At 37.2% G+C, this 13433-nt stretch overlaps 1 protein-coding gene and 1 pseudogene across 2 annotated transcripts; both read right to left on the minus strand.

Moving 5' to 3' along the window:
- Positions 1-151: 151 nt before the first annotated feature.
- Positions 152-4101, minus strand: LOC129297389 (transcription factor FER-LIKE IRON DEFICIENCY-INDUCED TRANSCRIPTION FACTOR-like). Of its 2 annotated transcripts, XR_008590193.1 has the most exons (5): positions 3631-4101; positions 2736-2933; positions 2478-2651; positions 820-2384; positions 152-639 (listed from the first exon to the last, which is right to left on the minus strand). XR_008590193.1 is itself a non-coding variant. In XM_054935727.1 (4 exons), exons 1-4 carry the CDS (start codon positions 4099-4101, stop codon positions 2280-2282), a joined length of 948 nt encoding a protein of 315 aa, XP_054791702.1. In that variant the 3' UTR covers positions 152-2279. The 2 variants fall into 2 exon arrangements, 1 of the variants encoding a protein (XP_054791702.1); XM_054935727.1 differs by having other exon boundaries at positions 152-2384.
- Positions 4102-9750: 5649 nt separating this feature from the next.
- LOC129297390 (uncharacterized) lies at positions 9751-11354 on the minus strand (annotated as a pseudogene).
- Positions 11355-13433: the final 2079 nt, after the last annotated feature.

Here is a 13433-nt window from a genome sequence, read left to right on the forward strand (position 1 = left end):
ACATTACCTTGATCTGAGCCTCAACCCATCATTTTATGTAGGTGTGTGATACATGTTCTTTTGCTTCAATGGATACAAGCTACACATTCAAGTAACAGTAGATATTAGGAGTGTGCTCATGTTGGAATATAAACCACATGAGAAAATGGTGTAAAAATAATCAGAATACATCAATTTACTTATAGCTTCAATGTAGGGTATTCATAATAGAAGTACAAAACCTTAGAGGAGGAGATTGGCAAACAGCGTCGTATGGTTCATGATCTAAGACACAACTCACAGATTTAAAACTAAAAAATAATGAAATTTTAAAGTTTTGTAAAAACTAGTGGTACAGAAACTAAATGAAAAGAGATATTTTAATTTTTATTCAAAATTGAGCAATGCCATAGCAAAAGCTAGTAGTCTTATTGATATTGCTAGGACTCTGAACGGAACAGACGAGTAAAAGGAGGGTTACAAATGTTACACTAGCTTTTATTGATTATAGTTATCTTTGGGACGTTTTCGGTTTAATGGACATGACGTGAGCGGAAGTGCGACAGCGCATGCTTTCATTTCATCTTGCACTAACTCATGCTTCCATTTCATCTAGTCTTCTTGATCACAATAAATCTTGAAGTCCAAGAGGAAAAATCACTGAAATCACGTTGCGACATCAAATTTTTCCCTCAATAAGTGGATGAAAGCCGCTTCGATAAAATAATAATAAAAATAATAATAATAATAAATGGCGGAAGTCCAAAACTTCTTTCAACTGCTAACAATGGAGTTCACTGACAACAAAAATGAAAGCACATCAACAAAGGATGCAATTACTTCAATATCAGCAGTGTCCTCATGTATCATCAATAAAGCAGGTCAAATTGGAAGCTGAACAAGTCCGATTCATGAAACAAAGTAGTGTGCGAAACTGCTCATGGAGGTTACTACTCATCATGACAAATAGAAACACATGATTGAGAAAAACATGCAACGAAAACACACCATTATTGCAGTTACATCAATATCAACAGTGGCTCATTAGACTTTTGCTCTTCCCTTATCACCATTCAGTCTTGCATAGAGCACGTATAATAATAATTAAGGAGAGAAAATACATAATTAATTAATGTGCGTTTGATTCAAAATAATGCATATAGACTAAATCATTGAATATGAATGTTATTCATTACAAAATTTACAATTTGCCAAAAGGGAGAAGAAAAGGTCTAGAATATCAGCATTTGAATTGCCACATTGGTAAAAAAAAAAAGGAATCGTTCCTAACAACCTTTATTAAAAAAACATGATGGTTTGGATGAATGATCACGATCTTCACCGTCCTTCCTCTCAATATTTATTATTTAATTTAAGGTCAGGAGCTCTCGGTCTACAAAACTCACATTAATTAATTAACCATTTCGGGTTCAGGAAAGAGCTACTTTTTTCTTTAAAAAAATAATAATAAGGGAGCTCCTATGACACCATGGGACTATTTCAACTCAATATGTCTTCAAAGAAGCCAATGCCTGTAGAGCGGCAAACTCATCACATTTATGATAATGATGTTGAATTCGAGATAATTGATTTATTTTTTCTTGGTTAATTAGAAATCTGTTGTGATTGATCTTATGTTAATCATGACCAAGTCTCTTAACCTCTTCCCTTAACATCTTGACCTTGTATTAGAAAGAAGGAAAGAAAGAGCTGTATTTTCTCTTGATCTTCATCTCATGCCCATGAATTGGAAAAGGATAGGAAATGTTTTGATACTGAATTATAAAATCAAGAAAAATGGTACAGATCTTACCAAATTTATTACATAACGAAAGTAATAATAACGACATATTAGACTCGTTTGGCACAAAATGAAGATAGGAAAATCAATGGGCATGGAAAGCTCTCCTTGCAAAAGTGAGGAGCTTTTTTTTTAGTATAACAAAATTACTATGTTATCCACCAAGTATAGTCCCCACATTTTTCCTTTCTTTAAAGATAGATTCTTAGGACCACACACGGAAAATGCCTTCTAGACATCTGCTACTCTGTGAGATAAAGAGATAACAAACAATGTTTCTTCACCTGGTCATCAACTCCAAATCGTTCTTTTTAAGGACAGCACGGTTAAATTATTAAGGTGTTCATGTTTTTTTTTTTTTTAAATAAGCTGAGGACATCACACATAGAAAATATTATTTTGAATGTTATGCGATGCTGCGTAATGAATATTGTTCACTTGTCATGATTTGAAGAGAGAAGCCCATGAAAGAGTCAATGTAACTGGAGGGAGAACAGAATCAAGCGTGGAAAGTTGTAATAAATTCGAAGCCTTGGTTCAGAAGAGCGCTTGCTACCCACAGCTTCAGATTTTGCTGGTTAATTTCTGGCTCGCAACCTTTCACCTGTTTTTAACATATCAATCACTATATCCGTACACAAAAGTAAGATTCAGAACGCTGAAGATATCATTAAATAACAACGAAAGAAAAGCTTACATCTAATGTAAATGTTAGTAGAAATCTCTCAGAAACTGTGGCCAAGTTTGAATTCTGAACATTGAAGCCTGCTAGGGACTCGAGAGCCCTGTACAGGGAGGTAGCCACTCCTTCTCCTTTACTGCACATCAATTTCACATAAAACCCTCTTTCCTCCACTGGAAATATGTCCATCTATATAACAATATAACCAAATGTTACAACTTAAGTCTTAAGAGCCCAAATAACAGTATCTCATCAAGTTTTAATCAAGTAAACCTGCATGATCTTCTTGCAGATTGGATAGTTGATGTGGTTGTTTTGAACCTTCATGGGGATTTTAACTGATCTCTGATCATTTTCTGACGCTAGCATGGATGCTTCAAGCCCTTTAACCTCACCCTTCAGCTTCTTAGCTTTCTCTTGCAGCTCCTGCACATATGCTACAGCATCGCCCACGATGGAGGCCTTATCCATCTGCAAATATTTGTACCAGTTAACGCTTAATTAGCCTTTACCTTCACTGACATAAACTAGATTCTCTTTAGACATTTAACTTCACGTTCGTAAATTCTTAAATGTAAATAATGTCAGAAACAATAGTAGAAACTAAATGCTATGCACCCAAATGCCAAAATTAGCTTTGCAGAGTCTCAAGACGTGATAGAGAGAATTAGAAGCGTTGACTAGCAAAATAGTCGCATGGCATAGTAACAGAAGTTGGCCCTGAACATATAGCATTACCTTCGATGTTTCACGATTTACGTCCCAGCGTGAGGCCTTGTTTTAATTAAGGAACTATAAGTTGGCCCTGAACATATAGCATTACCTTTGATGTTTCACGATTCACGAGCCATCATGAGGCTTGTTTAAATTAAGGAACTATATATTTTATGACTTTGACTTGTTTAATCTTATTGCTTCTGACCCTTTTTGTAGTTTTTAGAATATTATAATTTTTCGTTCGCGAAAGATACATGCAAGAGATTCCAGAATCCTACCTTCCTTCAGTCGAGGAAAATTTTCAACTGGCTATTATTTGTCAAATTTCAAGAATTGAATGACCCATCATCGTATAAGAACAAGATTAGGACATGCATATGGCTGAAGCTAGGACCTTTAAGCACCAAACAGTACATTTTCCTTAGATCTACTTTGTAGCCGTGAAACGTACCTTAGTTATGTTGGGGACCAAAGAACGCAAAGCGTAAAGCTTCTCCTTCATTCTGCCCCTCCTCCTCCTTTCAGAGATAAGAGTCTTGGACCGATCAGTTTTGGGCTTCTGTTTGGCATTAGCACTGGTAGTTTCAGTGGTGGTGATTGTTGTTGCAGAAGAATCATTCTCTTCTTCTCCTCTTCCTCCCGTCACTTCTCCATCAAAACATGAGAAGGAACTAAGCGTAGAGCTGGGATCATAAACATTTACAGCAGCATGAGGCTCAAATGGGTTCTCAGGTAATGGAAGAAATTGGTTATCAGCTAAGCAGCCATTGATAACGTCAGAATCAAAGTTACAGAATGAGTGTTCATTCTCCCCACGGAGCACATTGATAAATTGATCGAAATTGGTGTTGTCGATGAAGTCATGAAGCTGGAAGTCGTTAATGTGCACCAGAGGGTCTCCATGAGCATCCATTTTGAGCATGGTGGGATAACGAGAGGTCTAATTCAGTTATATACAAGATTGAAATCATTAATATATTTAATTTTGGTGTGAACGGAATATAGCGTCCATCTCCTTCTTCATACCAGAGTTGTTAACTAGCTGAAGCCAGATTATTTTATTTCTGTTGGTTAACTAAGTGAAGAAGCATGTTTTCTTTCAAATTTATGTGCACAGACACCTGGCCACATCTAATATTCTAACATCTAGTTTTTCTATTAAGAAAAATACGAAAAAGATTCTTCATGTCTCATACAATCATTAATCTTATGTGCTCATAAATCTAGTCATGCCACATTTGGTATTTATTTAAACAGTTAAATTAGATGCGAACAACTTGAAGATTCGAAGACATAACGATGTTGACATCCAAGGATGTATAAAAATATGAGTGTTATATACGGAAGTAGTGAGAATATTTTAATGAGGAACCCGACATCTGCGTCTCTGCATTTGAGAGGACCAAGAGGTATCTAGCCATTGCATAGCTAGTTATTCAAGGACTAAATAACGTTCATATGAATTGGTGGTCAGCACAGGAATTTCTTCCAGCGCATCTGGTGTAGAGAAGTAATGGAAGATTTGCATAATGTTAGTAACTGAAGCACCAAATCAAATATACAGAAAGAAGCAAGTGACGAAGAGACACAGGGGAACATATTAGTTGGCCTGTACAAAAAATTAAAGGGGTCCCTTTCTGATGGATAGGACTTGAGGATAAAATAGTAATAACGACCCATGGATTGGAGTGTATATCAATATAGTATTGTGGTGTGAATGGAATCAAAGGGGGAACATAATGACGTTGGTGTTGATAAATTATAAAATTAGAGAGGATGAATCACCATGTTAGAATAATGGGGGAATATCCTTCAATCTAGGAGCTTCTTGCTCGAGATCGATGTGCAAGTAACAGGAGTGATAAGCATGACTATGAGCAACGTACTGTAGTGCATGCAGGAACCCTGTTTTGCGGTTGTGGGCTACTGCAGGCCTTCATTGACATTCAGAAAATGATGGAATCTCTGTATCATGTTTGACTTGGTCTCTTTTCTGCAGAGAATCAAGAACAAGATGAGAGCAAGGAAGGCTGGGGTTCAATGCAGATTAGAACTAGAGTTAAATATGCTGAATACAATCATTTTAAAACGAATGTGGGTGACACGTTATGGGGCGTGTGAGACGTTTCACAGGGCTTATGCTTCCACGTGCCGTCCTCCTTTTTCTGAATTACATACAACTCCTGCTTCACATCTGCCTCGTCTCTTCGCTCTACCTTTTATTTATTCTTAAGTAAGAGATTATGAGGACGTGTCTCTTATTTATGATGTTCAATCTCCCTCCTGCATGTTTTAGTTAAGTCAGAGGCATAGTGGAAAATAAACTAGCTAGTCCCGTCACCGATAGCTAAGCTTATATGACTTTTCAGTTAAAACTGAACAAACTTTAGTTAGTCTGTTTATGGTGAATTGATTATGCAAGTTTTCAAGTTCATTCAGTTTTCTTTCAAGTTTAAATCACTTCTTGACCTATACCATGTCCGCGTATGTGAGATTAGGGATCTTATCATGTTCGACTATGTGCCTAGACATGGCGTTGTGCTCGGGAAGCTTGCTATAATTTGCACTGATGATTATGTGATTATTGATAACCCTCTCCTCTCCATGGGCATGTACATCAGCCTCTTGGTCACTGATATGTACAATGGGAAGCTCACTCGTCAGATCAGTTATCCATTACGCATGGATTAATTTCAAAGCCTTATTATTATTATTATTATTATTATTACTATTATTTAAGCTCAATTTACTGCCCAGTTTTGACCACAAATTAAGGTGGACTTTGAGCAAATATTCACGCTTTAAATCAGATTAAGAAGGTCCATCGGAAAACAAGGAATATTCAAAACAATACGTAACTTGTATTTTTTATGTTTTAACAATCACAAAAATTAAACGTTAAAATGGAAGAAATATATATATAATATAAAAATCATATATGGACAGTATAGTTTATGTTGGGAAGAGAGGGAGCGTAATGAAAGGAGTAACAAGGGGTGGTGTGGTGTTGTAATGCCGGAAGCTGCTTCCCATGCAGAGAAGAGATGAAGGGAATCTGGTCCAACTGGAACAGGATAACCTCAGATGCAGAGACAAGACAAAAGTACAAGACCATGGCAAAATCTTCAATCTCTCTCTTCACATGCTTCTGTTCTCCTCCTCTATCTTCTCGCTCCCCCTCTCTCTCCCTCTCCTCACAGTGTTATGCATCAGCCAAGTGTCATTTCCGATTTCCAATTCTTTTTGAAAAAATTATATTGAAATCTCACACCAAAAAATTAAAACTAACAGTAATTATTATTTTTTATGTGGGACTTAATTATAATTCTTCCGTTTTTTTTTTGGTTTTTTATTTTTTTATTGGGCCGGATTCAAATTCAGCACGTTCATTTCTCAGGCCACGCTCGTCAAGCCCTTTGCTTGCAAGGCAAGGATCCATGAATGACAGGCCATCTCTGGCTACCACGTGGGCTTCTGGGCTCAATAACACACGCAAAGCCCACTTCCTCAGCCTATATTCGGCCTCTGAGTGAGACCACTGTGTTGCTTTGCCACTTGCGACTCACCTAGCAATATGTTTTTCCTGACAGCTCTGCGAGGAAACAATATCACCAAAATCTGTTAATCACTTCATCTAAGGCAATTTTTATTACCAAAAGGACAAAAACGTTTTTCCTATCAGTCAGTTCTATTATTTGTTTGTTTTTAATTATCAAGATCAAAAGTTTTTACCCAAAAAAATTGTCGCTAAAATTCGCTCAAGCGAAATATCCGAAAGCATCTTCATCCTGTGGTGATTCCACGTTATGATCAAGTCCTCCATTTTGGTGATACATTGTCTCCTGGTTTCTGAGTCCTTGGTGCCATATTTTCAAACACAAATAATAATATATAGGATAATGAGAGAAATTATGAAGATTAAATTATTTTAGATCAAAGTTCAAATCCGAATCAATAATTAAAGGAAAGTTGCAGGATATATAGGAGTTTTTTTCCTCGCAAACTCTTTTAAAATAATATCAAGAACCCCAGCAGCACGGGCACTGATGAGGTGACATATATACAAGCACAAAAGTGGCGATACAATTACTCTGTGTTGGGGCAATTTGAAGTATTTGCTTGGGGTTGATGCTAGTTTCAGACTTCTTCTATGAAGTGTCCCTTGCATAACAAGAAGAAATCTAACATTTTAAAAAATACATTGGCGAGAGCACTTTTTTTATAATTTAAAAGCAAATAGTAACAAGAATAAAAAAAAAACAAGTAGAAAAACATTGACAAGAGCACTTGAATGCAGTACCCTCGCTAATGCAAATCTTTTTGTTATCACTTTTGAACGCACCGTTTTGTTTCTTACAGCTAGGTGGGGGAGGTGAAAGCAGCTGAGTTGACCATTAGCCCTGTTCATCTTGCTGTGGTGGGCATAATAGATTCGGATAAGGTACACACAATATACATTGGTACTGATTTGTGTTGTACCTGTTATCATTGGTTGATCATTTAGCTGCTCTTACTTTTCATTCATGTGTCTTTCTTGATGAAAGGGATATCTCTTGGGTTCCCTCACCCGGGTCGAGTTTAGGATGACAAAGCTCCTGAGCAAGCCTCATCATCTGAGATAGTAAAGAAAAAAAATATATTTGACTAATTAATTATGCATGTTAGAAGAGCTTCCAAACTCAACTTGCCTAAATTTTTATTGTAAAAAAAAAATTATGCATGGTGGAAGATTGAGATAAGAGCCGTGAATTCTTCAGTCATGTTCGTTCATGCCTTAGCCTATTAAGCTAAAGGTTTTTTTAAAAAAAAAAAAACTCATTTTCAGGTTGCTAAAATGTATTCTCGAGAGAAACTTTTCTGATTCCTCGCATACAAGATGACGTTTATGAAAGCCATCAGCATCCGATATGTGGTTGCAATTTTTTTCCCTAAAACATCGGTCACACAGCAGAATTGCATACCTAATATAGAGTAAGATCACATGTACTTGGCAAGATGTGATGTGGTTTTTGTAATTTGTCATCCATTCTGTTTTTTTTTTTCTTGTGATTTAGTTTTGAATATCTAATTGCAACTTGTAAATCATCCGTTAGATTACAGATAGCGGTATCTCATTTTTCAGGAGGCATGTGCAAGTAGCATTGGTTGTGTAGAAATAGATATCCATTGTGTTCCTTCAACATTGAGCTGCAGTAAAGGTTTTCAACAATGCTAGCGTCGGCGAAGAATTTTGCACATATTCATAGCACGCTTACTGTGGGGATGCATGGCTGGTCCGGCTAATAAACCTGATGTGTCAACACTAGCTTATCCGCCAAATGATTGGCAGGGCACATGCGGATGCTGTGAAGCTATATCTTGTATTTTAAATCAACAGTGAAAGATCCATGGGACTTGCTAATTCTAGAAGTCGCTGTTTGAAACATGTAACCAATCCCAAGTAGCGTAAAGAGAGAAATGGACCGGGTACAATGATCATGGTGCAGGAAACACTTAGGCATTCGCCTGCCTAATGTTTTTGAACAACGGGTGCACTATAACGTATGGCGATATTCTTCAAGCCTCCGCGCTTTCTGGCATAAGTCGACCTAACTGTGTTTGAAACCCCCTTTTGGATTCCTCTGCGCTGTGTGTAGATTGCGACTTACTGGTTAGTGAATCAAATTGTTCACCCGTTGTGTGTCTGCGTGTGTGTGTTTTCTTGCACTCTGTTCTTTAAAACCGTGTTATTGACGAAGGATGGAAATGTGTAGGGTGAGGAAGGAGGATTAGCGCCATTTGCGGACAGTTTCACTGTCAGGGATGTGGCTCAGCGTATTTTTTAGGAATTTGTTGTTGCCGTCCTGCGCAAGGATGTACATTGACGTAATGCTAGCAAGCAGAGCTAGCTGGATGAGACGTGAGAGTTACCCCATTTTTCTTCTTTCAACAAATAAATCAATTTGATTAAAGCACACTGGTCAAAATGCCACCACCTTTGGGATTCCTCGTTACTGACATGGCAGAGCAAAGCTGTGACCTGTCTCCCCTCGACAACATTATCCATGTGTCTTCTCCTATCTTTATCTGTGCTCTGAAGTCTTAACCCCGACATCTTCTGTAAGAATACCGTAGAGCTTGACACAATTGTTTAACATGCCTAGGTTGCATCCTTCCTCGGCATCCTTACATTACCAAAGTTGGACCGAGACATGGGCACCCCCGCACGAAATAAATGATGAAATTGTGGGATAAGCTCGTGCAGCAGTGAAACTGCGGAATGTTTACAGAAAAACAGATGATTTACACTTTTTTTGGCCGGAACAATACAATTGAACTTTTCCATCCTACAATCCGGCATGCATCGTTTGTTTGGCGGAACCTATGATTTTTATTTTTTTCGCAGCCATGCTTTTCATTAGATATGATAGGTAACATGGAGATTATTAGTCAACATTATCTGCTCTCGTCCATGGAGAAATATTCGCGCGCTCTAAAAGAAAGCATAAACCGGTTGAGTTGAGTGGGAGCAGATACCAAGAAAATAAAAGGCTTAAAGTTATAGTAAAACTAAAACTAAAGAGGGAAGAAATAATTTAAAGGAACATGAGATTAGACTTGAATAATGATAGCTTTTGTAGCGGAGGCTTAATATAATCATACACCACACTAATAACAGATCCTGATTCTGATTTGTGGGTCCTCCTGACCCGACAAGCAGGGCTCAAAACCTTCCCTTTGGTCGTTGGCTACAGTCCCACTCCCACCCATCTCCCGATCCCAACGACTCCGCACCCATCCACCCCTCTTCATTCTACCCATGTGTTCTATCAATCTCACACAACACCCACCAACACTCCCATCACTTGCTGAACTAAACTATCTAATTAGTTACATTACAAATTCAGAGAAGGCAAAGCAAAAGTGAAGAGGCCAAAATGTCCGTTACATATTCTTCACCCAAAAGAAAAATTGCCTCAAAGCCTATGTCTTACCCAGTTAAATCCGAATAACTTCCTCTCTAGAACAAACCACTGTACAGATGCTAGATCAGTCGCACACGGCATGCCCAGCTTGCCATTTTCAACTCCTTGCAGTAAATTTCTAACCTTTATCCTAATAACTACGAAATATGTAAATCATAAATTAATCGGCCAAATCCGGCAGTCAAGGGAGTACGACCCTTTGGTACTTGGCCTCTGTGGGATTCTCAGAGCCCTGACAGAAAGCCCTCTTTCTACTAATTCTTCCGCAGTTGATGGGAGTGCTGCCAGCACCGTTAGTATTGATGAAGGAATCTTGGTGGAGAAGCTGTGGTGGTATTGCCGGCGGCGCCGGCGGCGGTGAAGGAATGGTGACTGGAGGAATCTCAAAAGAGTCGAGTGGGGGTGGCGGGTGTCTCCATTGAGGAAGTGGTCCTGCCAAAGCAGAGTCTGAAGCAGAGGGCCTGCTTTCATCACCGCCTGCAAAAGCTTGCCTTTTCTGGTAACGGCTTCTCAGGAGCCAACTCCATCATGGATTGGGTCGCCGGTAATGGCGGCTGTGGCGGCAACTGGGGTTGAGGGAAATGGTCAATAACCGGAGAAGAAAACAATGCTTTCTTCACAATCCGATGAAGAGAGGCCATTGTTGGAGTCAATTCCCCTTCTGGGTTCGTCCTCAATGCTGGAAACTCCAGAAAGAGGAGCTGCTTGTTGCTGCTGTAGAACAAACTTGTCCAAGAGAAGCCTGTGGCATTTCTCGCGTGCTTCGTCTCTCTCTTTAATGGTCTTGTTAAGCAGATCCTTGAGATTAACCAGTTGATCATCCCTCTTTCTGAGTTCCTCCTGCGCTGCAGCTCTTGTTTCTTCCAGCTCAAGAGTGGTGTACAACAGGGACTGCCTCAGCTCCTCCATTGACTGGATCATCATAGTTATGCGTCACAGAATCAATAATTAGTCCTCAAATTCCAAGAAGGGAAAGCCCCATTACACATTACTAAGGAGAAAGCAAATGAAGTGAGCAACATCAGACACTGACTAAATGGTAAGAGCAGAAGGATAAATGAGAGTAGGTACCTTGCCCTGGCAGTAGTAAGCCCAACTAAGCAGAGGGCTGCGTTGATTGTCCATGCTCTTAATCTAAAAGATGACAGATTAGATATATTTTCAGCGAAAGAAGAGGTGAGGAATTAGAGGGAAGGGAGACGGAGACAGAATTAAGGGGGATCTTGAAAGGTGCTTCCGCCTCGTTGCTCGTATATAAGGAGGAGCCCTGCTTACTGTTGCCCTTGTGGGTTCGAGAAAAGCATGATAGATAAATCATACCGCATTTTTCAAAATATGTTTCCCTATTTTTATATTTTAAAAAACTGTATTTGACCTGTTTAATTGCTCCTAAAAAAATGACTTTTATCCAATGCTGGCTTTTTATCCTAATAATGGACTTATACGTATTTTTATTATATTTGAAAGGTTTAAATCCCACCTCATTTATATTTATACTCCTTGCTAAATCTAAAGCCATAAGCTCGTATATTAATTTTATTATTTGTCCATCCATCATGTTAAAAGACAGTATTTGATAATAAATATAAATTTAAAATTAAAATAGAGTAAAGTGTGATTTTTGAAACAAAATTATATCAGTTATTTATAAGTTATGTTGCAGGAAGGTCTTGATAATTAGATCTTCATCGAGCTTGGTCAGGAAACTGATCATAATATAGTAACAATTCCACATTTGACAGACGTCAGTTCCAACGTCCGATGGGATCTCTCCAAGTAAGAATTGTATTGTGGTGCCAGTAACATAATTTTAAGTCAATCATATGTAATTTTATTTTACTATTGAATTAAAATATAAAGTGTAAATAAAATTATGAAAAGCATGTATGGATTTTTTTTTTTTTTTTTGAATCATGAGAAAAATTAGAGTTAAGGAGTAATCTGAGGAGCATGACTCTAATGCATGAACTGGCGGGCGGGTGCGAGATTTAGGCATGAAAGTGGGAGCAAGAAATCAACTGTCAGAGCTTTCAAATTTTACCGCTGTTTTTTTTTTTTAACACACAACATATCCGAATATTCAAATGAAATGTCACCCGTTATTCATACTCATTTAATTGCTTTAAAATTGAAATCTGAACTGATCATAAAAGTCCTCCGCTTACCTCGTCCCCAATTGGACAATTCATGGGAGCTTAACATTCAGAGTAACAATTATAACGACATTGAAAGGCTGGACGTGACATCCCATTTTCCAAGTCCCATTCTCTCCAATCTCTCTCTCTTTTTTTTTGGTTTAATTTCTCCATAAAAAAAAAAGAAAAGAAAATCAAAGGTTGAGTTGAGAGTTGAGAGTTGAGACAGTGGCTTTTGAGGTATGGAGATATTTCCGAGGCTATCTAAATATATCCTAAAATTAACCTCAACTTTTTAATGGTGAACTTGTGGTAATTGTATTTTTACAAATGAGTAGAGGTAGGAAATGAAAAAGGGCCAATGGATGGTCACACACGTGGGCTGCGTTCGTGCAGTAAATCCAAACAGTCCATTTTTGTTTGTAACGCGCAAATTCCACAGAATGTAAAAATGCATGGAGCCTCTCTTTGATTTTGCTTCTTTTCTTGTTTTGTTTTTAATGCGCTTTCATTCATTTTTAATTTTAATCGTCTCCTCCCATTCCTTTCAGGATATTTCACGTGCTTCTTGCCCCAGGACTGGTAATGTAAATAGAAGTGAACATTTTATCAGTTCAGTTTAAATTTCTTTAATAGCAATCGATTGAATTATATAAAAAATTTAAGTCAAATCAATAAAATACATAATCAAACCAAATTAAAATCAAATTAAATTATAATGATCAATTCAATAATTTATCTATTCAACTCATGGCTTTTGATTTGGATCTATAGAATCTAATTATTTATATATTATTTTATTAATTTTCTTCTTCTTTGATGTTGAATGCCTAACAAAAAAATAGCAATGTTATATTGTAATTCATAAGAAAATTAATAAAGTTTAATATTATTGCATTGAAAACTAATTATAAAAATAAAAAATTAGAACATTACATTAATAAAAAAATACTACTACTGTAAGTAGTAAAAAGATGTTTCTTACTTATTTATGAGAATTTATTCATATTTTTTAAAATAAAAAAAAAATATATATAATTCTGGCTATTCAGTTTATTGGTTTAAAAATTTTTAGATTGAATCGAACCGACTAATCAAAATTTTTTTAAAAAAAAAATCAAATCAAACTAAAAAACTGAATAGGCTGAATCGAT

Source organism: Prosopis cineraria, unplaced genomic scaffold, assembly GCF_029017545.1.
Source record: "Prosopis cineraria cultivar Desert tree isolate PC_DT_omini unplaced genomic scaffold, ASM2901754v1 PC510, whole genome shotgun sequence".
In the NCBI taxonomy this organism is placed as follows: domain Eukaryota; kingdom Viridiplantae; phylum Streptophyta; class Magnoliopsida; order Fabales; family Fabaceae; genus Prosopis; species Prosopis cineraria.

Excerpts from the sequence above, each read along its gene's own strand:
- LOC129297389 (XM_054935727.1), bottom strand. The coding sequence starts at position 4,101 with ATGCTCAAAATGGATGCTCATGGAGACCCTCTGGTGCACATTAACGAC. Across the intron at positions 2,934-3,630 it reads TGGTCCCCAACATAACTAAG|ATGGATAAGGCCTCCATCGT; the intron begins GTACGTTTCACG and ends AAATATTTGCAG. Across the intron at positions 2,652-2,735 it reads TCTGCAAGAAGATCATGCAG|ATGGACATATTTCCAGTGGA; the intron begins GTTTACTTGATT and ends ATTGTTATATAG.